This window comes from Haplochromis burtoni, unplaced genomic scaffold (genome assembly GCF_018398535.1).
Source record: "Haplochromis burtoni strain Fernald_Lab_line unplaced genomic scaffold, NCSU_Asbu1 Contig_594, whole genome shotgun sequence".
NCBI classification, from domain to species: domain Eukaryota; kingdom Metazoa; phylum Chordata; class Actinopteri; order Cichliformes; family Cichlidae; genus Haplochromis; species Haplochromis burtoni.
This window is the reverse complement of record NW_024582955.1, coordinates 262075-285637: the sequence shown is the minus strand read 5'-3', so window position 1 is coordinate 285637 and position 23563 is coordinate 262075. Positions and strand designations below refer to the sequence as shown.

General features: G+C 49.2%; 4 protein-coding genes across 11 annotated transcripts in view; 2 read left to right on the top strand and 2 right to left on the bottom strand.

The window, feature by feature from the left end:
- The first annotated feature begins 421 nt into the window (after positions 1–421).
- Positions 422–6367, top strand: acta2 (actin alpha 2, smooth muscle). The gene is made up of 9 exons (XM_005948496.2): positions 422–521; positions 2569–2748; positions 2991–3119; positions 3208–3318; positions 4240–4324; positions 4657–4818; positions 4902–5093; positions 5385–5566; positions 5641–6367. The coding sequence occupies exons 2-9, from the start codon at positions 2620–2622 to the stop codon at positions 5782–5784; spliced, it is 1134 nt and encodes a 377-aa protein (XP_005948558.1). The 5' UTR covers positions 422–521; positions 2569–2619; the 3' UTR covers positions 5785–6367.
- Positions 6368–8873: 2506 nt separating this feature from the next.
- Positions 8874–17653, bottom strand: stambpl1 (STAM binding protein-like 1). 8 transcript variants are annotated; one of them, XM_042214614.1, is made up of 13 exons: positions 17552–17653; positions 16997–17108; positions 15455–15626; positions 14355–14572; positions 14199–14277; positions 12385–12480; positions 11935–12153; positions 11318–11468; positions 11070–11194; positions 10847–10984; positions 10304–10416; positions 10116–10215; positions 8874–10014 (listed from the first exon to the last, which is right to left on the bottom strand). In XM_042214614.1, the coding sequence occupies exons 3-13, from the start codon at positions 15482–15484 to the stop codon at positions 9955–9957; spliced, it is 1329 nt and encodes a 442-aa protein (XP_042070548.1). In that variant the 5' UTR covers positions 15485–15626; positions 16997–17108; positions 17552–17653; the 3' UTR covers positions 8874–9954. The 8 variants fall into 8 exon arrangements, with proteins under 8 accessions (XP_042070548.1, XP_042070545.1, XP_042070546.1 ...); XM_042214611.1 differs by lacking the exon at positions 17552–17653 and having other exon boundaries at positions 16997–17514; XM_042214612.1 differs by lacking the exons at positions 16997–17108; positions 17552–17653 and adding an exon at positions 15728–16968.
- Positions 17654–18038: 385 nt separating this feature from the next.
- Positions 18039–20114, top strand: ankrd22 (ankyrin repeat domain 22). Its single transcript, XM_005948495.3, has 6 exons — positions 18039–18135; positions 18716–18907; positions 19004–19111; positions 19198–19275; positions 19357–19455; positions 19530–20114. The coding sequence occupies exons 1-6, from the start codon at positions 18115–18117 to the stop codon at positions 19605–19607; spliced, it is 576 nt and encodes a 191-aa protein (XP_005948557.1). The 5' UTR covers positions 18039–18114; the 3' UTR covers positions 19608–20114.
- A 118-nt stretch (positions 20115–20232) lies between these two features.
- Positions 20233–23563, bottom strand: part of lipf (lipase, gastric) — a 6071-nt gene continuing 2740 nt past the window's right edge. The window contains exons 3-11 of the mRNA XM_005948494.3: positions 23426–23537; positions 22960–23158; positions 22770–22879; positions 22548–22684; positions 22289–22435; positions 22085–22156; positions 21278–21346; positions 21071–21181; positions 20233–20943 (exon numbers count right to left, since the gene is read on the bottom strand). Of these exons, the coding sequence (XP_005948556.1) occupies positions 20821–20943; positions 21071–21181; positions 21278–21346; positions 22085–22156; positions 22289–22435; positions 22548–22684; positions 22770–22879; positions 22960–23158; positions 23426–23537 (1080 nt within the window). The 3' untranslated portion in view covers positions 20233–20820. The remainder of the gene's footprint in view (positions 20944–21070; positions 21182–21277; positions 21347–22084; positions 22157–22288; positions 22436–22547; positions 22685–22769; positions 22880–22959; positions 23159–23425; positions 23538–23563) is intronic.

Here is a 23563-nt window from a genome sequence, read left to right as displayed (position 1 = left end):
CAGCTGTTAACGTGGAGGGGGCGGGACTTATGAGGCATACCGCCAGCAGCCTGCAGGGGGCGATGCACGTTTCATTCATTCATCATTGTAACTGCCAGAGGAGTTGCTCTTCAACCCCAATCACAGTGAAAGTAGGACTTTCACTGAGTAATCTGATTACTCTGAGTGTGTAATCTGATTACTCTGGCTGTGTAATCTGATTACACTGGCTGTGTGATCTCCAGGAGCCCTCGGCGCTCCTCTCTCTCTGAGGAATGCAGTGAATGATGGGAGAAAGTCCGGGGGCACCACCAGCCGTGTGATTGGCTGCTTCCCTCGAGGCCTGCCCTATAAGGACTGAAGCAGGGGAGAGTGGGGGAGGCGCGGGGGGAGGGAGGAGACAGGAGGGGGCTCAGAGCCTTGTTTGGGATGGAGGGATGGATGGAGGAGGTGGAGGCTTGATAAACTCAGTCGCAGCTCTGCAGACTCTCACTTCTGTCCTGCCCCCGCCCCCACATCCCAGCAGGCCCTGCACCACCACGGTAAGACCTCCACCACCTCTTCTTCCTCACCTGGCTGCCTGTGTGTGAGTGTGATGAAGCTGCCGTTCCTCCTCTCTGCTCCTCTGCTCTGACACTTTAAAAATGTTGCAGCTCCTTCTCTGTCTTTACTTCGCCTCGTCTACCTCTTTTATTTTCTCTACAGTTCCATGATTTCACCTCCTCCATCACCTCCCAGTTTCTTCTCGCAGCTCACCTCCTCCAGCACCTCCTCGCTCTCCTCCTTTCTGCTCTTTCTCATGTAAAACTGTGTAAAAGCTATGGAACCTTTTTCACCTCCTCTCCGTTCATTAAGCCTCTCCTCCACCTCCTCTGTGTCCTTCTCTGCTGTGCTCCTCGTGGTTGTAGTGAACAGTGAGAAAGTGGCACCTTTCACCTCCTCTCTCCTCCTCCTGCTGCTCCTCGCGTGTTTTTCCATGTTTCAGGTCGTTGAAACTTTGGTGTTTCTCGTGTGTGTAAAATTGGACTTTTTCTGACTGAAGTTTGGTTCAAACTGAAACTTTAATTGAACATTGATCAGATTGAATCCTCATTGAGCTCTGCAAAGCTTCAATCCACTGATCTCCGATCAGCTTTAAATGAATAAGAGAAACCTGTGGACCATTCCAGCCAGCAGGGGGGAGTGACTCCCCCCACAGAGTAAAATTGGTGAAAACTAAAAATACATGAAACATTTCTCATGCTTCAGATGTCCCAGAGAAATTTGAAGAACATAAAGAAAAAAATCAAATGTAGGCTGAAAAATATATATTTAAAAACTGAAATATTGATTAAATACAAAAAGAAAATCAAATATTAACTTGTACTTGAACACAGGTATGGGGAGTGTGTCTGTGTTTTCCATATCATTTCTGAATTTAGTTTTTTGGCACAAACAGGCCTCCGTAGCCTCGTGTGAGGACGAGTGATGTCTTTACTTTTGCCTCTCAGCCGTGTGTGTTTAAAGTTTGAACACACACGGCCTCGTGTGTTTACAGCACACCTGCGGCAGCACAGAGACGTGAAAACACAGTTTTTATGATCTTAGCTTTTTTTTCCTTAAAACTTTTTCTACAAATTGAAGAAAGGGAAAGACGTGAAACACACACATGTAGTTGTAGCTGTAAAACCTGTCAGGGCGGTGCAGCAGCGCCCCCTGCTGCTCACAGCCAGTTTGAAATCTGCAGAAAAAATGTTTCATGGTTTAAAAGGTAAATTTGAAAGGTTTGTGTTTCATGCAGCGTGCAGCTGTGCTCGCCTCTGCATTAAACATCTGGATGACAGTTAGATGAAATCAGCTGATGCTGCAGGTTTAGTTTGGAGTTTATGCCACAGATGTCGAGCGAAGCTGGCAGGCAGGACTGAGGGCAAACTGAGCCCATGAGCTCTGCTGGAGGGAAAATCAGAAATATTCGATTCCCAGATTCATGACTAAATATGGACAGATGTGAGGTGAGGAGGCAAGGAGACGATGAGGGACACATGGGGAGGGGAGGGAGGCAGAGAGAGCACAGGGAGGGAGAGAGGGCGAGTGAGCATACCAAACACAGGCAGGACTCTGCTTCATGTCCTAATTAGGAAGTTTTCCCAGAGTGCCTCATGTTTGGGGGGGTGCTGCAGCTGGATGATGTGAGGTCCTCGGGCAGGTTTACCTCTGTGCGGACGATCCATTTTAACCTCACTGCTTCAACAGGAGCGTCTTCTTACCTGCTGAAGGTCATGTCAGCTCACTGCGCCATCTTGTGGTGGAGCGCGGTACTGCAGGGACCTTCAGCCCGGCTCTGTGTGACCTTCAATACGATGTGTCGAAGTTGCCTTTCCCTGCTCACTTCCTGCTGAAGCTTTAAACTGTCTCCAAAAGCACAAATGAACAAAAATGTCGAGTGGTTGGATCACCGTCAGAGCCGTGAGCCCTCACAGGCCGCCGCGGCGCCGAGTGCTCAAACAGAATAATGTTGGGATGTGACACATGTGGATGGTTTGAGTGGCGAGCGCTCACACACGCCTGCCGATGATAAGTAATTGAACCTGCGTCTTCTTCTGCCTGCAGTGTGACTCGGTGTCGTAGTGTCGTTGCTCGTCTACAGCGCCCCCTGCAGTCATGTGTGATGACGAGGAGAGCACCGCTCTGGTCTGCGATAACGGATCCGGTCTCTGCAAAGCCGGATTTGCCGGAGACGACGCTCCCAGAGCCGTCTTTCCCTCCATCGTGGGCCGGCCCCGGCACCAGGTACAAACACACACACACACAGGGACATATGCATACAAATGCACAGAAACAAACACACACACACAGAAACAGACACACACACATGCATATACAGATAGACAGACACACACATACACACGCACATCCAGTTACAAATGTCGGGATTATGACAGTAATATATTATTGAAGAATCAGGGGACAGTGAGGTTAGTGGGCACAGGTGAGTACCAGACAGTAAACTGAGTGCGCTCTGTGTGGTGCAGGGAGTGATGGTGGGCATGGGGCAGAAGGACAGCTACGTGGGTGACGAGGCTCAGAGTAAGAGAGGAATCCTGACCCTGAAGTACCCCATCGAACACGGCATCATCACTAACTGGGACGACATGGAGAAGGTGTGTCTCACACACACACACACATGGACGCGCGCAAACACACACACACACACCTGTGTGACTGCTGCTCTGCTCTCTGATTGGTCAGATATGGCACCACTCGTTCTACAACGAGCTGCGAGTGGCTCCAGAGGAACATCCCACCCTGCTGACTGAGGCGCCACTCAACCCCAAAGCTAACAGGGAGAAGATGACACAGGTACTACACTCTACTACATGTACCACAGTAATGCAGTGCTATAGTATAGTGCTCTACATGTACTGATAATATATATATATATATATATATATATATATACACACACATATACATAATGTATTGCAGTGTAAAAGTACACTACAGTACAACAAACAACAAGATGAAGCAGGTATCCCACAGACTGTAGATAAATAATGGACATCATGACATCACCCATTAATTTTTTCAAAGTCAGATTTTAAATCTTAAGTTTATGGGTACTGCCGTAGTGGGTTTTTGCTTCAGGAAGTGAACATATTTGGTCAGCGGGTGGAATGCTGAAAGTTATAAGCTAATGCTAGCATTCTTGGCTATCAGTCTGTATCCACACACTGTACAGGTTTATCACACAGACGCAGATACCTGCTAATCAGTAACATACACTCAGCAAACTGGATCTAAGCCTCCTGGGATTATCTGTTAGTACAGTGACCTTACAGCAGCCATGTTACTGGTCACATTACATCATTTAAAATGCTCCAAAAAGCTCCACCAGCACAACACTGGGTGCAGAGGCCCAGTTCATGGACTCCAATTAGCTGAGGCAAAGCCTAGCAGGCAGCTAGCAGCTACAGCCACCTGTGTCACTATCCACCTGTCAGCCAAAGTAACCACGCCCCTAATAATGCAAACTTAATATGATTTAAAAACAGATGTTAAGAAGGGCAAATTATCTACAGAGACCAAACAGTTTGTGCATCAGGCTTTAAAAATGTTTATTTTTGGTGTAAAGTTTCAACGTGGAAGTCTGTGGGGGGCTGACGCACTGCTGCCTCTGCTGGATGCTAAAGGAACTGCAGGTTTTGGATTCTTCTGTCTGTTCCTGGAGGAACACAGATTGATGGTTAAGACTAAATATTTCCACGATTTTTTTGTTTTCAGATCATGTTCGAGACCTTCAACGTTCCTGCCATGTATGTGGCCATCCAGGCCGTCCTATCACTGTACGCCTCAGGACGTACCACAGGTTGGACCACACCTCCTACTTTCTCCTTAATCACAATCTCATCTTATTTTTGGTGCTTTACTCCTGGTCAAAAGCACCTCCAAGGTTCCTCACAGTGTTACTGGAGGCCAACTTAATGCCATCCAGAGTAAGAATCTGGTTAGATACCATATTTCTATGATTTTCAGGGCCAAGTACAATAACCTCAGTTTGATTTGAATCTGCATAGCAGCAAGAATGGCTGCACTGTTTCTAATTATATTTTTTGTCACGGTGACGGATTGAAAACTGTGGGTTTAAAGGTTAAAGTTAAAGGTTATTAATCAAAGTTGTCCTGTTTCTCTACCCTCAAGGTATCGTCCTGGACTCAGGTGATGGCGTCACCCACAATGTGCCGATCTACGAGGGCTACGCCCTACCTCATGCCATCATGAGGTTGGACCTGGCGGGCCGCGACCTCACCGACTACCTCATGAAGATCTTGACCGAGCGAGGCTACAGCTTTGTCACCACCGGTAGGTCACGCCCACTTCCAGGTAATGTCAGAGTCACCTGTGATAATGTTTCTGACCCGGTCTGTCTGTCTGTATGCCTGCAGCGGAGAGAGAGATCGTGCGGGACATCAAGGAAAAGCTGTGCTACGTGGCTCTGGACTTTGAGAATGAGATGGGGACAGCCGCCACCTCGTCCTCGCTGGAGAAGAGCTACGAGCTTCCTGACGGGCAGGTCATCACCATTGGCAATGAGAGGTTCCGCTGCCCTGAGACGCTATTCCAGCCCTCCTTCATCGGTCGGTCCCTCCTGCCTGTCTTTCCCTGTACCTGGTTAGAGTAGAACTCTGCTACTTAATAAAACACTTTTTTTTGTTTTATTAATCTGTTGAGTTTGCGCTCCTGAATACTTGATCTGATGTGTCCGAACATCTTCAGACCCAAAAAACAAAGACAATCAGCAGATTCTCCAATGCTGACGATCGAGAAAAGCTCAGATTCGACTGATCGCTCCGTCAACGGGTCTTTTGTAACACTTATGGCTGATTGAACCTCTCTAACCCAGCATCTGGTCCTCGGTCCTCCTGCAGGTATGGAGTCGGCCGGCATCCACGAGACCACCTACAACAGCATCATGAAGTGTGACATCGACATCCGTAAAGACCTGTACGCCAACAACGTGCTGTCTGGGGGAACCACCATGTACCCGGGAATCGCAGACCGCATGCAGAAGGAGATCACCGCTCTGGCCCCCAGCACCATGAAGATCAAGGTGAGGCTTGACGACCTCACTGAGGCTCACTCACATTCAGCAGAAAATTAGTTAACTTTTGACCCCTCTCTCAGATCATCGCTCCCCCGGAGAGGAAGTACTCGGTGTGGATCGGCGGTTCCATCCTGGCCTCGCTCTCCACCTTCCAGCAGATGTGGATCAGCAAGCAGGAGTACGACGAGGCCGGACCCTCCATTGTCCACCGCAAGTGCTTCTAAAGGCTGCGCCCGGGCCTTCAAGCCCCGCCCCCTTCGCCTTTAGCACAACGTTATTTTAGCCTGCACTGAGCACCCGCTAACAGACCCCAGATCAGACACAGAAATCAGGCCCGCAGGGACGACAGGAAGTCAGAGCGCTCAACAGCGTTAACTTCAGAGGACAGAAAGTGATGTCATGTTTGTTTTTGAAGAACTTCCAGAAAGTCAAACATCCTCCCTCTCTGCTCACCTTCAAACTGTGAATGTGCCACTTGCCCTCTGCAACCCCACCACCCCACATTCCACCTGTGGCCCCGCCCCCTCTGAGCTCCATGTTGGTGCTGTTTCCTGTCAGAAAGTGCGTTTTTATTTTTGATGAATAAAGCTTGAATGTTGCCCGCTGGTGTCGTCTTCTATCGATCACATTCACGCGGCGCTCTGATGATGTCACACGGTGTATGATGATGTCACTGCTGTTGACCTGTGGGTAGGTGTGACCTCGTGGTGCTATCTGTATTAGTAACATTTGACAAGGTGGTGATGTGAACGTGGAAGTGGCGGTTGAATGAACCCAGGAAGACAATAAAGCGCTCTCATACCTGAACGGCGTCGCTCTTTTATTTCACCTGAGCTTAACTTTGTTGTCATAGCAACCAAAGCTGATTAAGACTGAAGCAGATAAACAGTAAAACTGAAAATAAGTGAACTTTACTGAACTCAGCAGTGGGAACAAGTCCTGGGGGATGTACTGCCACCTGGTGGTCCGTGCTGGAACTGCAGCTGCTGACAGTAAAGATTTAAACATTTCAATACAGCTTTATTAAATAATAAAGATAAATCAAGTGGACCAGTGTGGCAAAGCCGTAATGATCCGTTTGGCAAAACAAAATCAGTTGGGCATTTTTATCGGCCTTCAGACAATAATTGTGATTTCTACAGTTCCGGACGCGACAGGCATGAACAAAAACGCTTTATTAGTGTAAACATTAACGACCAGCAGACTGCATAACCCCTTCCTGCAGACCCACCCGAGACAGGTGTTCATCCTAGAGTGCAACCAGGGTGGGCGGAGCCTGAGACCCACTGAAGAGACGAGACCTCATTCAGCTCCGACATTATAATCTTTGGTAAGCAGGACTCTATTAGTCTCAAAAGAAACAATTTGGGCCCATTATCAGCTCATGTACATCCCCGTGTAAAAAATCTTGGTTTCATTTTTGATTCCACTCTCAAGCTGGACAAGCAAATAAATCCAGTCGTTTGTGGCAGTTTTTTCCAACTCAGGAGCGTTTCTAAACTCAAAAATATCCTGTCATCTAAAGACCTGGAAACTGTTATCCATGCTTTCATATCGTCACGTCTTGACTATTGTAACTCTCTCTATTTAGGCATTTGTCACTCGAGCCTGTCACGCCTGCAACTTGTTCAAAATGCAGCCGCAAGGCTCCTGACGGGCACTAGAAAGAGAGAGAATGTTACCCCGGTACTCGCATCTCTACATTGGCTACCACTTAAACATAGAATCGATTTTAAGGTTTTACTATTTGTTTTTAAAGCTCTCCATGGTTTGGCTCCAGGTTACATTTCAGACCTTCTTAGCCTGCACCGACCCACTCGATCTCTGCGCTCCTCCAGTCAGATGGTTTTATCTGTTCCACGCTCCCAGCTCAAATCTAGAGGTGACAGGGCTTTCTCCATGGCCGCCCCGAGACTCTGGAATAGTCTTCCCCCCTTCATAAAATCCTCTTCATCCTTGGAAGTCTTTAAATCAAATCTCAAGACCTACTTATTTTCCAAGGCTTTCGGATCTCTTTGATATCTTTTTTATTCTGTCTATTTGGTCTCTCATCTTATTGGGTGATGTTGTATGTGCATATACGTTATGTTCACATATGTGTGCTTGTGTGTGAATGTGTACAGTTTTGTATATGTATGTGCATATGTGCATGTACATTATATGCTATATACTCTTACATGTCTTACAATTCCTTTTTAAAATGTTTTCTTTCTACTTTAATTCTTTTATTATATCATCCCTCAGTTCAGCACTTTGGCTGACACTTGATGTCTTTTAAATGTGCTGTATAAATAAAGATGACTTGACTCCTAACAAGACCAGGTTTCCTCCAGAAGGTTTGCCAATTATCTATGAAGCCCACATCGTTTCTGGGACGCCACTCAGACAGCCAGCAGTTTAAGGAGAACATGTGGCTAAACATGTCACTGCTGGTCTGATTGGGGAGGGGACCAGAGAAAACTACAGAGTCCCACATTGTTTTAGCTCTGGCCCCTGGAAGACAGTTGACTATGGTTGCCGGTGTCTCTAGCTTCACATGTCGGGGTGGCTGTGGCTCAGATGGTAGAGCAGATCAGCTGATCGGAAGGTCGGTGGTTCGATCCTTGGCTTCCCCAGTCTGCATGCCAAGTAGCCTTGCCCTCCAGGTTCATCCGAGTGTGAATGCATGCGAATGCAGGTTAGTTTGCACTCGTGTATATGAGTGGGCGTGAATGAGGCATGTTGTATAGAGCGCTTTGAGTACTCCGGGAGAGTAGAAAAGCGCTATATAAGAATCAGTCCATTAACCATGTCTGAGAACAGAATCACCAAACGATGATGATCCTAACACAGACGCTCTCACACAAACTCATCTCCCTCTGCAGGACTTCCACAGGTCCTGCAGAGGGAGATGAGTTTGTATGAGAGCGTCTGTACTCGCTGCTGCAGCGCTAAGAACAGTGTTTTTAAACAAGTGCAACAGACGCTGCTCACAAACGGGCTCGTGTCTTTGAGTATTAGTGTCAGGTTGCTGCCATCACACCCCTCAGTCACACACCAAATGCTCGAATACTTCGTAGCAGGAGGGCTCCAACCATCACCACCGTTTAGTTTCTGTCCCACAGAGCCGCAGTTAGAGTGCAGAAATCCTCCAAACAAAGTGAAGCGTCAGCCTGCAGATGGTACTGCGTCTTTCTTTTTCCTCTGAAAGCAAGTTTGTGTGAGAAGTTAAAGATCTGAGCAGTCTGTGGGTTTGAGTGGGTGGAGCGATCAGAGTGGGTGGGTGGAGCGATCAGTTTCAGACACTTTTAATCAAAAAACAGACGCATACGGGTGCTGGAGCAGCAGAGTGTTTTATTACCAAAAAGTTAAAAACAGCAGTCAGGTCACAGTTTGTCAAAACGTCATCAGCAAAAAAAAACAGTCACACAACAGCTCAACAAGAAAACATCTGCTGGTGCACACACTGAGAAGTCCTCCAGCTGCGGGGCGCCTTGAACGCACCACGAGTGAAACATCAGAAAATAATTTCATCTGCAAGAAGTTTAAAAGGGCCCGCTGTGAGCGCCACGCCAGCCAGCGTTACACGACACACACCGGTGAGCCTGCAGCGCCCCCTGCTGTCTGCCACCCTTACATGGCACCCCACTCGAGGTCAAAGGTCAGAGTAGCTTATGGCGTGAACTGTCTCGCCTAAAATGACAGAGTGTTAAGAGTCTCCTCACAGTTTCACATCTGCAGCAGCGAAGAGCTCAAAGAATGACTTTCACCTCTGACCAAACCTCACAACACTGAACCGCCACAGCCAATCAGAGTGTCAGGGAAGCTGCCTAACAGGAAGTAAGGTCACAGCCAGAGGTGGACGCGCGAGGCGTTCAGGGTCAGAGATGGCAGCAGGATTTCAGCACTGAAACTAAGCTGTGGCGGTTAAAGGTCATTTTTAGTCTGAGTGAAGCGTGGAGAGACTTCGTCCTTGAGAGCGCCAACGCTTCAACGTTCACGTTTTCCAGGCGAGGCACTCGCTCACGTCTGCTCCCAGTCCATCTTCCATTTAAAACATCAAACTGTGTCTCAAACGGCTCGCTGGCAGTCGCCTCGACGGGAGCTTGGCCCAATCTGGGTCTCTGCAGACGCCATTTTCACAGCGCTGCTGTGACGGCAGCATCAGCTGAGGTTAGGTCTCAGTAAGCTTTTTATTAACTGCCCAATCAGAGCAGCTCACTGGCCTGAGATCACCCCCCCCCCATCTGCAGTGGCTCAGCAGCAAAAAAACAAAACAAAGAACAACAAAAAAACCACCAAAAATTAAAAGGGTTAAAAGTTTCCTGTAAATTTGACATCACAACGTGTCAGCAAACACCGGCGGTGCGTTCACAGTTTGCTCTTCAGAATAAAAGCCTGCCAGTGCTTCCTGTCTAAACCCTTAAGTCCAGCAGGTTAAGCCGCAAGTCCCTGAACACGACGTGTCTGCACACCTGAGGGGACAAAAGAGGACGGGTTACAGGTGATTCAGAGTCGGGGCTGAACACAGGACGCGGTATCCTGACGATGAGGTCGACCTCGGCGAGGGTCTCACCGTGAAGAGCGGCGGCTCCTTGGAGTGAGGATGGAAACCTTTCAGCTTGCAGGCAGAAACTTCGGACATCCCCAGGTTGGTCAGCCTGAACACACCTGTGCTGGGGGGGAGACAGGCGGAGCGACATTAGCGGGCTGAAAGGCCTCGTGGGAAATCGGCATACATGCGTGCTCCAGTGACAGACTTACTCGTTGTGTTTTGGCGCGCAGACGATGGCGACTGCTTCCGGCAGCATCAGCTGATATGAGCAGTGAGTGTGGAGGTCGACGCTGGACAGGAAGGCCGTCTGAGTGGGATGAGTCTGAACACAGAGGTCAGAGGTCACACACACTGAACTACAACCCTGACTGAAGTGACGCGTGGAGAGTGAGAGAGTGCAGAGCGAGACCTCTCCCTCGCTCTGCTCATCTGTTGCTCGACCGCAGGCACCGTTTCCATGGTGATATATGATCATGTAAATGAAGGAGAAACACTGGTTTTCTCAGGAGCGTGTGCTCGCTTACAGCACTTGTGGGGACTTGATACCAAACCACTCACCAAAAGAGGCCCCGAGTGAGTCGTTTGTGAGGACATTAATCAGACGGGTAACCTTACAGTTTATTTTAGTGTCGCACTGTTTCTGTTCTCACAAACTGCTGTTGCTACGAAGAAGGTTAACTGCATCTCTACAAGAGCCAATCATGGAGCTCCAGGACCTCCTCCAAGCCCCTCCCCCCAGCTTGCATGCTTACGTGGATCCAGCCCAGCGTCAGCAGGTGATGCTCATCCTGGAAGCTGAACAGCTCCTCCACGTTCTCCATGTCGCAGAAATCCGGGCCGGCGGTCTGTTTGGGGACTACGACGTGAGTCAGCGTGAACTCGTTGTGCGTCTGAGAATGAGAGAGAGGCGGGGCTTGGCTGGTGGTATATGACTGGAAATGGGTGAGGGCGTGACAGGACGTGCGTTTCGCTCACCAGCTGTCCGCAGAGGACGCCGCAGGTCTCGATTCCTCTGGCCGTGTTTGACCGGGCCAGCGAGAGGAAACTCTGAGTCAGCCCTTTGGGAATCAGGACTCGCCTCAGGCCCTCCACCCTCTCACCTGTACACAAACACACCTGGTTTAAGAGGGCGTAACGTCTGTGTGGAGGTCTGATTGAACCTTTTGCACCGCATACGACAGGTACGCAGTACACGCAGGTAAACGGAGTGACTGTGTACTGACTCTGTACTCCAGCCAGCGTGGCGGCAGGTTGGCTCACAGGGGCAGGCAGTCTGTTTCTGTTAGGGTCTGCCCCCAGGGATCGTATGCTGTTTTTGATTGGCTGCTGGGACAAACGGGAGCCGTCTGTCACCTCAGGCACTTTGGTCTGAACCTGCAACACAAACATGAAAGACACAGTCAAACTACACAGTACTCACATACTCAGTAGGCTGGGCCAGTATTACAGTACACCAGTACTTCACAAGCTAATCTATTAGTAGGCAGGCTAACGTTAGCTCAGGGTCAGGTTAGAGTTTAATCCTGAGAGTGTAAAGCTGGTTGACCTTAGCTTCCCTGCTAACACCAGCTAGCTGGTTAGCTTTAGCTAGTTCTAACGTCAAAATGAGACACGAGTGTTAGTTTGTGTTGAGCCGGACATTTACTGGACTCTCTTTGTAAGCTAATGCTGGCTAACGTTAGCTAGTGTTGCTCCCTGTGGACGAGGCAGGTCCGTACATGAAGGTTGTCCTGCTGCCAAAGGCACTGCAGTACGACACAAAACATCGACGCAGCTTCCGGGTCGAGAAGACTAAGCCAGCGAGAAATTCCTTAAGCCTGTACTATGAAGAATACGCTACCTTTTGCTCCGCCTCCACTCCTCTCTTATTGGCCAGCTCCTGGCGTCTCAGCTGGTCCTCGAAGTAGCGAAACTGTTCCGATTCAATCTGCATGCGTCGCAGAGCGGCGACGCGCTGCCTCTCCTCCTCCAGCAGCAGGAACCTTCTCCTGTCCTCGTCCAATAGGGACAGCTGCTGCAGCTGCTGGCCACACCCGTGCACCACGACCGCCGCCTGGCTCTGAGGAAACAAAGATGAGCTCGTACAGGTGGCTGCGGCGAGTTCACCTAAAATAAACGAATACTAGTCTGAACATCACTGTAGGAGGTCACCTCTGACAGGCGTGTCACACGCTAACCTTCACCTGAAAGACAGGTGGGATGGACTCACCGCGCAGAGGCCGTTCCCCTGGATCGTTCCCATACCGAGCGCTCCTCTGATCAATAATCAATACTGTGAAAACTCACTCACCTGGGCTCTGAGGTATTCGCTGTGTTCCCTGCTGTATTTCTCCTCCAGGCGCTTCTTCAGCTCGTCTTTACGGGGAAACGCCACCTCCTGAAGTTTCTGCACAGACAGAACAGGTCACAGCAAAGACACCAGGACCAGAACCAGGTGTGGTTCTGCAGCAGGAACACCTGAGGAACCGCAGCTGGAGCACCAAAAACAGCATAAATGTGTGACTTTACAGAGGTCACTCTGGGTCCACCTCGACTCAGGAGGATTCATGATGTAGGGCTGGCGTGATGGGGGGGGAGGGGCCAGATGGAGGCAGTCCTTCACAGCCACAACAACAAGACAAAGATTTGAAGTCTGGTTTAAGGACTGGACACGTTTCCAGCGACGTCCGCCACTTATAAAGACGTCTTCCACCAGCCAAGCCAACTTTACACCGATGAACGAGTTTAACTACGTCAGCCTGTGCTCCACCATCGTGTCGCCTACTTAGAAACATCACATTTAAGAATAAACCAAGGAAACGCTGACACACGCGCTCAAAACAAAAACAGGAAGGAACAAATACGACGAGACGGGCGGAAATGGTCGCCCTCGCCCGCCATCTCACAGACCGATACCCAGAAAAGTTCAGTGAAATCCAGCTGTTATGTTTCTGCTCTTTAAGCTCCAGCTGTGGCAACTGCACGAGTTCCAGATCTTTCCTGATGTTTCTGCTGCACGATCAGTTTTCTAGAATCTTCCAGGGATGAAAACTTTCGTGTTTCTACCATGATAAAAACGGTCGTGACTTTTCTGACGCACCCGTGAAAGCGTGAGCTCAGCATCAGGACAGATGTTTCTACACGACGGCGGCGAGCCTGCTCGCAGCGACCAACACGGCACTTTTAAGCCAGCTGATTAACGAACAAGTATCTGTCTCAGCTCCAACCTGCCAGACACTCTCACCTGAACACTAACACCCCGCCCACCAGCTTCAGCCAACAGGATCTCAGTCGAAACATCCCCGAGCACAAATCGAGCAGGAGATCTGGAAACTTGTTCATGTGTTAAACATGTGGAGTGACATCTCCATCATCCTGCTAACAAACCACAGACTCGATGTATGAGCCAGATCTGTGTCAGCAGTGCACAGCGTTTAATCCTGGTTCAACTCTGAGCCTGACTTTTTAAAACTCCACCACATCCCAAGATTAAAAAAATAAACAGTGCATGGTTAGTCCGGCCTGAAGCCTCAGCTGAAGCCTCTTCATGGGCAGAATGGATGCACCAAAGGTTGTTAAGTGCCAACAAGAAACAGGCCCATAGATCTAGAGATTTGCTAGCGTGGAAAACAACTCAGACAAGAGCGACAGACTGAAGGCTGCTCTGAGAAAGACGAGCATCATAGCGCTAACAGAAGCTAACTGCCACTGTGTTGTCCACAAACTGCTAACGACAAGCAGCCTGGAGAAAATCTACCGACATCTGAGGACAAACCACCACATCTCAAATGATGAGTTACAACCATCGAGCCAGATTTTAAACCAGCATGGCAGCAGGAGCTAGCTGGATGTAGCTGGAGCTACCTGGAGCCATCAGAGGCCAAAGGAAGCTAACAACTGCTAGCTGGAGCGACCTAAAACACTTACAGGAGGAGGCGAGGGGAAAGCTGCAGCACAGCGAGCAACAACCTGAGCAACAGGAAGCTGGGAGTGATAACACACAGGCTGATTGGGTGATTGTCTGCAGCTGGTGGGGAAACAAACAAAGACAGGAAGTAGAAGTGGCTCAAGAGCAGGCAGGTGAGCGTCTTCAAAATAAAACAGGAAGTTCATAACGATTGTTACCTTCATGATGAAGTGTTTCTCGGGGATGGCAGTGCACTGCTGGTAGTCTCTGTGAGCGGGCAGCTTCTCTACAAATAGACTGAAAGACAGCGGCCGTCACATCACATGCTGTGCGAAACACCAAGCAGCCCCGCCCCCAACGCCACTGAGCCTCACGTGATAAACTTGGTGTAGAGGACGAAGGCGTTCTCCAGGCTGCCCTCCTCCAGGTAAACCGCCGCCATGCGCTCCATCTCCACGCCCGAGCGGAAGTAGCGTCTGGGCGCGATGTCCTCGTTGATCTCCACGCAGCATCCCATCTTCCCCAGCGCTCGGACGCGTTCCGCCGCCGTCAGCGACACGTCTGTGTAGTCGGGCTCTGCTGCCAGCTTCTTCTGTGGAAGAAAGTGTTTGTCAGAGAAGAGCAAAGATGGCAGCAGCCTCTAAAAACATCAACATGAGCACCAATGATTTCAGTTTGGAACGGTCATCGATGCTCAGAACGACCCTTCAGAGACCCGTGTCCCTCAGAGACCCGGGTTTGAGGAGGCTTTCTCTACGGCTCGACCACTAAGTAAAGTAAAATATCTCAGTGAAAGATTTTAAAAATGTGTTCTGTTTAATAGCAGGTGACGAGCTTAAGGACACGAAACTCATTAAAGGAGCCGACATTAAAAACTCTGAATGGCGTCACAGCTGAGCTGAAGTGTTTTTCAGGCAGGAAACTGAGATTTCCCGTCCCCGCTGGGAGCCTGAATGCAGCGTTTGTTGCTCAGCTCATTAAGATGACGGCGCCAGTCGGAGCGCCGAGGATAAGAAGACCTCTGTGCACCGAGCCGACACAGAAACAACCCCACTCTGTCTCACCTTTGATCTGATGTTTTATATAAAACTTTGTTCTTACTGATCAGGAAGCATTTTGTCTTTTACTTCTAATTTTATTCTAATCTGATTCTGATTTTATATGTAATTTAATTTTATTACAACTCTTTTTTTCTTTCACTTTTTTAATCACACTCGTTTCATTTTATTTCATTTTTAGTTAAATAATTAAATGACAAAAATAAAGTAAGAGACGTGATTTTCAGCATCCAGGTGAAATGATGCAGTCGTTGTAGACCTCAGCGCGTGCTGGCAGTCGTGTCACTGTTGTGTTGTAAAGCTGTTATGATGCGTGTTTTTCTGTCCCCACATTGTGAGTAACAAGAACACGTGTGGGTCCCCACAGCATCAGTAAAACACACACACACACACACACACACACACTCAGTACTTACCAATGTGTTTAAGCTGAAGCCTTGTTCCATTGTGTGTGTGCGTGTGTGTGTGTGTGTGTGTGTGTGTGTGTGTGTGTGTGTGTGTGTGTGTGTGTGTGTGTGTCTCAGCGTGTGCGTGTCACTGGTCGGCCCACGGCCGGCTCGTCCATCTGCCACCTCCCATGATGCTTCACTGCGGGGGAGACAGAAAAACAAGATGAGCAGCTTTGAAACGGCACATATGGGGGGAATCTTCCTTTAAAGCTGTTTTATTTCCCATCAGCCCCTCATCACCATCATCATCATCATCATCATGCCTGCCTGTCCTTCAGCTTGGTCCACAGTTACCGTGGCAACCAGCGACTAACCATGAGGTGACTCAGCCGCTCTTAAACCGATGAAGACAAGGCGAGCTCCCACTCCTCACAAGCTTCTGTGTCCAAACAAACAGCTCTGATCACGCCACTGTCACCGTGGCAACAGTTGCACCTGGCTGGAAGTGCTTCGAAAGAACAAACTCGCCCTGATTTTCATTTATAACCATTCACAGGTGAGACTCCAGCCCCACCAACTGTCCATCCTACCATTACGCTCAGCAGAAGCTCAAAGTCCTTCACATTGGTCTGACGGCAGTCCTGGATCAGATCTGGAGGCTCACCTGCAGCAGGTGAACACCTGGAGGAGAGGAGGCCCTGATCCAGGGGATCCTCATGGGCAGGTATAGAGAGCCTGTCGCAGGTTACGAGGGACTCACCTCCACCTGGGCCAGGTAAACTCGTCTCTGTGTCTGAGGATCAAACTGAACTGCTCCTGACTCCGCTCACATCAGCTGATACACATCAGACCTGTCGGCGTCGTTTCCGTCAGCCAATCAGAGCTCAGTGCTTGTAATGCAGGTGTGACGAGTTGAACCAGCTCGGCCTCATTCAGATCGTTCAGGTGCTGACGAGCCAGCGGCAACACATCGACACCTGCAGACGACCTGAGGTAACCTGACAGCAACGACGATGATGATGATGCCATGCAGGTGTTTTAAGGTGAACACCTGCATGGAGTCCCCTGAAACATGTGATTTAAGGTGGACATGTCTGTGAGCGCCTTAAATCTAGATGTAAACCTAAACACAGGTTTGCTTTCAGGCTGCTGTGATGTCACAGCTGGACACACCTCAATTAGCAGATCAATTAATTGATTTATTTTTCAAAATAAAAGCTTGTTTTAAAAAAGCTCAGTGACTGAAATTAAAAATTAAACTTTTATTTCTTTGTTTTGGGTTCATTGAGTCTCTATTTTCAAAATAAAAGTTGACAGTCTTTATCTGCTACGTCACAGACTTTCAAACTAAAGTTTGAAGGCTTCAACATGTCATTACAGGATTTATCGATAAACAAAGGCTGATCAGCAGATTCACTGATTAGTGATTGGTTTAAAAATGAGCTGCTGGGGAACCAATAAACAGCCCTGTTTTAACTTTAGCATGAAAACATCTGGAAACAGCTGCTTTCACCTGATGATGACGTCTACAGGTCCTGATCAGCTCGATAAAGAAAATGATTGATTTACCGGCTCGGTGTCGGCGTTCAGCCCGCAGTCCGGCTGCATCCCGCGGTCACACATGGAGGCCGGCGGCGGAGGATGAACCGGATCCAGGGCGGTGCGGACCGGTCCGGTCCAGCTGCGGGACAGATGTGAGAAACGGATGAAAGCTCCGGAGGATGCCGCCGTTCCACACCGACTACCCGCGGAGATGGTAGCCGCAGAGATCGTCTCTGAGATCGAGATGACTCACTCGCACTTTACGGTGTCACCGCGGCGGGTGTGACCTCTGTGCACATGCGCAGAAAGCCCCCACAGAGAGCAGGAGAACAGCGGGAGGTCTCACTCAGACAGAGACCCGGCAAACATAATCAAATGATGTCATCAATAATAATGACGCGAACAGATTGGTTGTGACAGACATCCGTCACAGAACATCCGGGGCCTCAGCAACAGAAACCATCCGAAACACCTTCAGCACAGCAGGTGAGACTCTTTCAGAATAAAGGACACCGTTTCAACTGTTTCTGAGCAGAGCTGCTTTAAAGCTCGACATGTTGCCTTTATCACGGCGGGTCTCACCGGAAGTGGAGCGGTGCAGAGCGAGGGTCCGAGAGCACCTGTGATCAGGTGTGTGCGGATGTTTATCGCCCTCTTCTGGACTCTGATAATCACTGCTGATGTTTTCAAGTTTGATTTCAAATAAAAACATTCAAACCGCCTGGTGATGCTCTGAGTTTACCTGCCTGTCTGTTCTTCCGGCTCCTCCTTCGGCCCCTCCTCCTGCTCCTTCGGCTCCTCCTCCTGCTCCTGCTCCTTTGTGCCTCGGGCTCTTTCTGATGTCTCAACATCAGCAGGTAAAGTACACAAAGTTCTTTTTGCGGCCTACAAAATAAAAGCACCGGGTCTGACAATGAAGCAAATGTTCTTCTGTTGGGAAGAAAAGACCACATGAGATCACGTGCGCGCCCTCCGAGTGTCACGTGGAAACAGGAAGCCGTCCAGACTCAGCTACGTGTTCTGGTGTGTTTAGTAATAAACTGAATGAAGTGAAACAGCAAAGAGACTCTTATTCTGAAAATGGATCCGGATGTGTTATTGCTGACGTATCGGACCATGACGTGCTCAGGTGTGTTCGTGCCGTCATGGGGATGGTTTACTCGGAGGTAAGAGCGCGCTTTGTTTCCCTCTTTTCTCTGCTAAACAAACACGTTTAATCCTCGTTTTAACTCTTTACTCCGAAAGGCTCATGCGCGCTCTTCCGGTTCGGGCTGATTTCTCGTGCACACACACCTGAGTTTCAGGTAAAGCTTCACTTGAAACAAACAGACAGGTAGAAGTTTAATGACCTGGCGTCACTCCGACAACAAATATGAAGACAGACACGAAAATGACTGCAGTACTGCAAGGATATCACAGCAACACAAGTACTGCAACACACTGCGAGAAAATGACTGCAAATATTCAGAAAACTACCAAAAACAGGAAAAAGAGAAGAAATCAAGATCAAGATAGCAAATGTTACACAATAGTTTTATTGAAATAACAATAATAATAATAATAATAATGAGAAACTGGTGGGATCTAATTTTTTACATGTTGAGAATCAGCCAATCAGAAGAGAGCGGTCTTAAAAGGGGAGGAGCTTGAGTGAGTGAGATAGGAGCAGAAAACTGGACAGACCGGGCTGTTCCTGATCAGCTGATAAGGAGCTTAACTCATGTAACTCCTCCTCTTCCTCCTCAGCCGGCCTGCCAGGCAGCGTACGAGGGCGACGTCCGTAAGTTGTACTTCCTCCTGAAAAATGACCCCGCCCACCTGAATGTTCAGGAGGTGCACACCGGGGACACACCCCTCATTGCTGCCTGCCGCCACGGTCACCTGAATGCGGTCACATACCTGCTGGACAACAAGGCCAACAGCCAGCTGACCAATAAGGTGCCTTTCCCTGATGATGTCATCATGTTGGTTAGCAAGCTGTGTTACTGATCTGTGTGTGTGTGTGTGTGTGTGTGTGTGTGTGTCACACATCAGAAACAGAGGACGTGTCTCCACTACGCCTCCAAGAGGACGTTCTCACTGCTGGATTATCTGATGATCACCATCCTGATGCCCATCCTGCTGCTCGGATACTTCATCATGGTACGGCCAATCAGCAGTCTCTCTCAGTGTGACATCATACAGGTAAAGCACAGTCTGATCTGCTCACCGGTGTTTCTGTGTTGCAGCTGCAGAAACAGAGGAAGAACGTGGCTCTGATGGAGGCCGTGCTGAGCACTGACGTCAGCGTCGACGCTGTCGACTACGTGCGTGAACAGGAGCTTAACGCGGTTTAATTTGAAAATCTCAGGCCACTTCCTGACAGTAAAAAGGTGTTTTGTGTGCAGAAGGGGAACACGGCTCTTCATTACGTCTGTGAGAGAAAAAGTCATCGCCTGGTTCCTCTGCTGCTGCAACGAAACGCCAAACCCAACATCAAGAATAACGTGCGTACAGACGCGCAGCACGCCGTGACAAGACGCTTTCCGTGACCCGATAACACGTGTGTCTGCTTTTACAGAACGGAGAAACCCCGCTGGACATCGCCACCAGACTCAAGTTCCAAAAGATCATCAACATGCTGAGGAAGACGGAATGAAGTTTTCATTCATGCGGACAGCAGGGGGCGCCAACACCCGATTCCTCCGCCTTCTATGCTGACGATGCTAGCATCTCAGAGAGACCTCCTAGCATGCAGCGTTTTCTTTGCTAACCACTCACCTGTCGGGCTACAAGCTAGTTTCCACTTCCAGGTTTTGTACCGAGCTAGGCTAACAGTCATTTTTCTTGTTTTGTAAGACATAAAATTAACTGAATTTTGCAATTTATCAACTAAAAAGAAACAAAACAAACTTTAGAAATTCTCGCCCCATCTTTACGTTACATTTTGCTAATAGCTTTGCCTCATTTTTTAATCTTTGTGCTAAGCTAGGCAACAGTATTTGAGAGCTCGCCGTTTATCTGTAGTTCTTATACTGTCAGCAGAGGTGTGCTTTGGGACTGTTACACGAACAGGTATAATAATAAAAGTGTCGACATGAAATGAAGCGGGTGATGAAACATTTCAAAGTAACATTTTTATTTCTGAATAAACTTGTAAACTACATTGAAACTCTCCAGCTGTTTGTTTTACTTTACCTTTCAGATTTCCATGGTAAAGGTCACGACTACTAAAACTTTCAAATTAAGAGCTGTCAGACAGAAAAGGAGGAATGAAAACAAGCTGTGGTCGTAAAATGGTTTTATTTAGGAAACATCATCATAATGAGTAAAAATGGTTTCACAGCAAGTTAAAAAACGCACACAGGTGACTGAAACTGCAGATTCACTTCTTATTCTCACATCCACATTTTCACAGTTTGTCCTCAGGACGAGTGTCTCCATGCTAAAAACAGGAAGTAGCAAAAAGAAGCCGCACTGACCAACACACAGCTCTGGTCCTACACATTCAACCCGACGTGCTGCTTCTGAGCAGAGCGCCCCGGGGCTCGCCGTGCGACCTGTTCACACGCTGAATGTTAGATTGTGACACAAATAGTTACCTGAAGCGTGACAACGCTGCTCTCTCATTGGTTCCCGGCAGAAGTGAGTCAAACTGCAGGAGAACGCGGTCCATGAAAACGCTTCAGAGTGACTGTTCATTTAAACATGCAGCAGCGTGCTTCGATTGCCTTTAAAGCTGCAGGTGATATGACAGGTCCAGGCAGGGAGGGCGGGACAGAAACATCCTGCTGCAGGAAGAAGTGTCAAAACTCAGTCTCCATAAAACCATAAACCACGCTGCGGCGGGCGGCGTCCGCTGCTCACGCCCTCTATCGGTACTCCTGCAGCAGCTTCAGCATAGCAGGAAACATCTGCTCCGGAGCATCCAGCCCCCAGATGAAATCCAGATGTTCCCAGTGCTCAATGTGCTGATGGTACACCAGGTTAGGGACCTGCAGACACACAGCTGTTATCCGGGCTGGCCCCTCCTCCTGTTTCATTAATGATCAGATTCGAGGACACGCCCCCACCGTACTCCATCATCGCCTAATGTGAATAAAGCTCGTAGGTAATGCTCACCTGAGTGAGGAGGACTGCCACATCTTTTGGGTCCGCCAGCGTATCCTGTCCCCCTGAAAACAGAGCGGTGGGAACCTTCATGTCCTGGACACGGTACTCGGGGGGAGTGGACTGCAGAGGGGACACAGGGAGGACACGGAGACCGTAAGCGAGGGACCAGGTGACATTTCAAAGTCTGTAGGAGTCCCTGCTGTGCTGTGGACTCACCTGGTTGTAGTGTTTCATGTTTCCTGCTGCTCCGAAGTCAAACGCCACCAGTCTTCCTGTGTGGACGGCCTGAATACAGGAAACTTTATTAACACCTGCCCCATGTACAGGCACACCAGAGCAGAATGAAAGCTACAAAAATAAGTACCAATAATCCATCCATTCGCTTCCACTTATCCTTTTCAGGGTCGCTGGAGCCTATCCCAGCTGTCATAGGGCGAGAGGCGGGGTCCACCCTGGACAGGTCGCCAGTCTGTCGCAGGGCCAACACACAGGGACAGACAACCAATCGCTCTCACGCTCACACCTATGGGCAATTTGGATTCATCAGTTAACCTGTCCCCACTAACTGCGTGTCTTTGGACTGTGGGAGAACACGCAAACACGGGGAGAACACGCAAACTCCACACAGAAAGACCCCGGCCTGATGGTGGAATTGAACTCAGGACCTTCTTGCTGTGCGGCAACAGTGCTAACCACTGTGCTGCAGAAATACCAATAATAGTGTACTAAATATAAAACAGGGTCATGTGACCCAAGTTCAGCCAATCAATAATAAAAGCAATGAATAATAATCCGTGTGAGCATTTCTCAAAGAACAAAATGAAATATTCAAATGAGCTCTCATTTACTGAACCAAAAACATTAAACACAAACCAAGAGGTGACATGTGGACACACACTGTGGACACACACTGTGGACACACACTGTGGACACACACTGTGGACACACACTGTGGGCTGTATTTGCAGAGCAACATCAAGGTCCCCACATGTACTCACAGGCAGGTATGAGTGTGTGTGTTACCTGGGACCAGTGGATCATGTTCTGGACTGAGGTCCCAGCCGGGCAGTGAGTGGTGTAGACCGGAGTCCGAGTCTGAAACACAGCCATGTGGCCTTCATCACAAACAGCTCTGACTCTAATTATCTTCAGAAAACTTCATTTTTTTTTGATTAACGTCCAGGTGTGCCCGTTCGGTCACCACCTGCTTCCCAGCAAGACACGAACCATGTTGAGGTTTTTCTCGTCGAAGCCGCAGAGGACGAAGAAGATGTTCCCGCACAGTTCGCTGAGAAGATGCTTCGCACACACGTGTTCGGCCAACCATTTAATCATCACGCTCTGGGGCAGGAAGTCCCGCCTCCCAAACAGGTCCTGTGGGGCCAACAAGAAACAACAAGACAAAGCTTATTGACTGTAAATGTGACGGCGATCAGACAAACGACCGAGAACACGACTAGCTGGTGGTCACGTGACTGGTTCGTACCCAGATGACGGCGTCGGGCAGGAAGGACAGTTTGGTCATGGGGCTGGCCGTGAAGGCGACAGTGGCCACAGGAGCCAATCCGAAGAACAGCCTGATCTTGCTGGCGAGCTTTGGCAGCGTGGAGAACGCCATGAATGCTGGAAACGAAGAGAAGATTAATTCCATGTACGGAAGCCTGTTGGGGACAGAAATCAGGACCTCCCCAGTTCAAAGTAAAAGCACCTATGGTGGTTCCCTGAGAGTGTCCAATGTAGAAGATCTGCTCCTGGCCAGTCACCTTCAGGATGTGGTCGACCACAGCTGGAAGATCCTTCAGAGCCAGCTCATCGTGGCTGCACAGACAAACACCAGAGCTCTGTCATGTTAATGCTCTCTGACACCTGCGCAGGTGAAAGGATAGCGGGGCGGGTACCTGAACCTCCAGAACTCGTCCTCGTACGGGCTCAGCGTGCGGTGTTTCCTGGACCACGTGTTTCCGCGGCTGTTTCCTATCCACACGTCGTAGCCCGCGTCCGCCAGCACGTAGCCCAGGCTGGAGGTCGGTGGGTTGGTGATCCAGTTACTGCCTGCAGCCAGGAGACCGTGCTGGAGGAAGACCGCTGGCCTCACACCTGCAGGACACCACAAACTGTCAAATCAAACCTGCCGGGAACAGATGCCAGGTTTCTACAGAGCCACATCTGGATTCAGACCCAGCATGACGTTAAAGGGAGAAGAGGAAGGTCAAGTGAATGTAGGTGAAAGATCACGTGAATCACTTCAGGACAAAGTTCATCAGGACTGCTGTAAAAAGGAAGTGAAGCTCGATGACATGGCAAAACTTCCTGTTTGCACCGTAACCAAATGTGCTCACAGAGAAGGAAGAGCCTCCGCCTGACCTTTGGAGGGTTTCAGTCCCCGCGGGATCCTGTTCACGCCCAGGATGTACCCGTCCTCCGTCAGCACCTGGTGCTCCTCTGCTGGGTAACCCCACCTCCGGATGATCTCTGTCTGCACACACACGCACGCACACGCAC

What these genes read in the sequence shown, in the direction of transcription:
- acta2 (XM_005948496.2), top strand. Translation starts at nt 2,620, where the DNA reads ATGTGTGATGACGAGGAGAGCACCGCTCTGGTCTGCGATAACGGATCC. An exon ending in TGGGCCGGCCCCGGCACCAG is followed by an intron (nt 2,749 to 2,990) that starts GTACAAACACAC and finishes TGTGTGGTGCAG; the next exon opens with GGAGTGATGGTGGGCATGGG. An exon ending in ACAGGGAGAAGATGACACAG is followed by an intron (nt 3,319 to 4,239) that starts GTACTACACTCT and finishes TTTTGTTTTCAG; the next exon opens with ATCATGTTCGAGACCTTCAA.
- ankrd22 (XM_005948495.3), top strand. Translation starts at nt 18,115, where the DNA reads ATGGGGATGGTTTACTCGGAG. An exon ending in GCGTCGACGCTGTCGACTAC is followed by an intron (nt 19,276 to 19,356) that starts GTGCGTGAACAG and finishes TTTTGTGTGCAG; the next exon opens with AAGGGGAACACGGCTCTTCA. An exon ending in AACCCAACATCAAGAATAAC is followed by an intron (nt 19,456 to 19,529) that starts GTGCGTACAGAC and finishes CTGCTTTTACAG; the next exon opens with AACGGAGAAACCCCGCTGGA.
- stambpl1 (XM_042214614.1), bottom strand. Translation starts at nt 15,484, where the DNA reads ATGGAACAAGGCTTCAGCTTAAACACATTG. An exon ending in GCTTCAGCTTAAACACATTG is followed by an intron (nt 14,573 to 15,454) that starts GTAAGTACTGAG and finishes TTTCTTCCACAG; the next exon opens with AAGAAGCTGGCAGCAGAGCC. An exon ending in TGCGCGCCAAAACACAACGA is followed by an intron (nt 10,216 to 10,303) that starts GTAAGTCTGTCA and finishes TCTCCCCCCCAG; the next exon opens with CACAGGTGTGTTCAGGCTGA.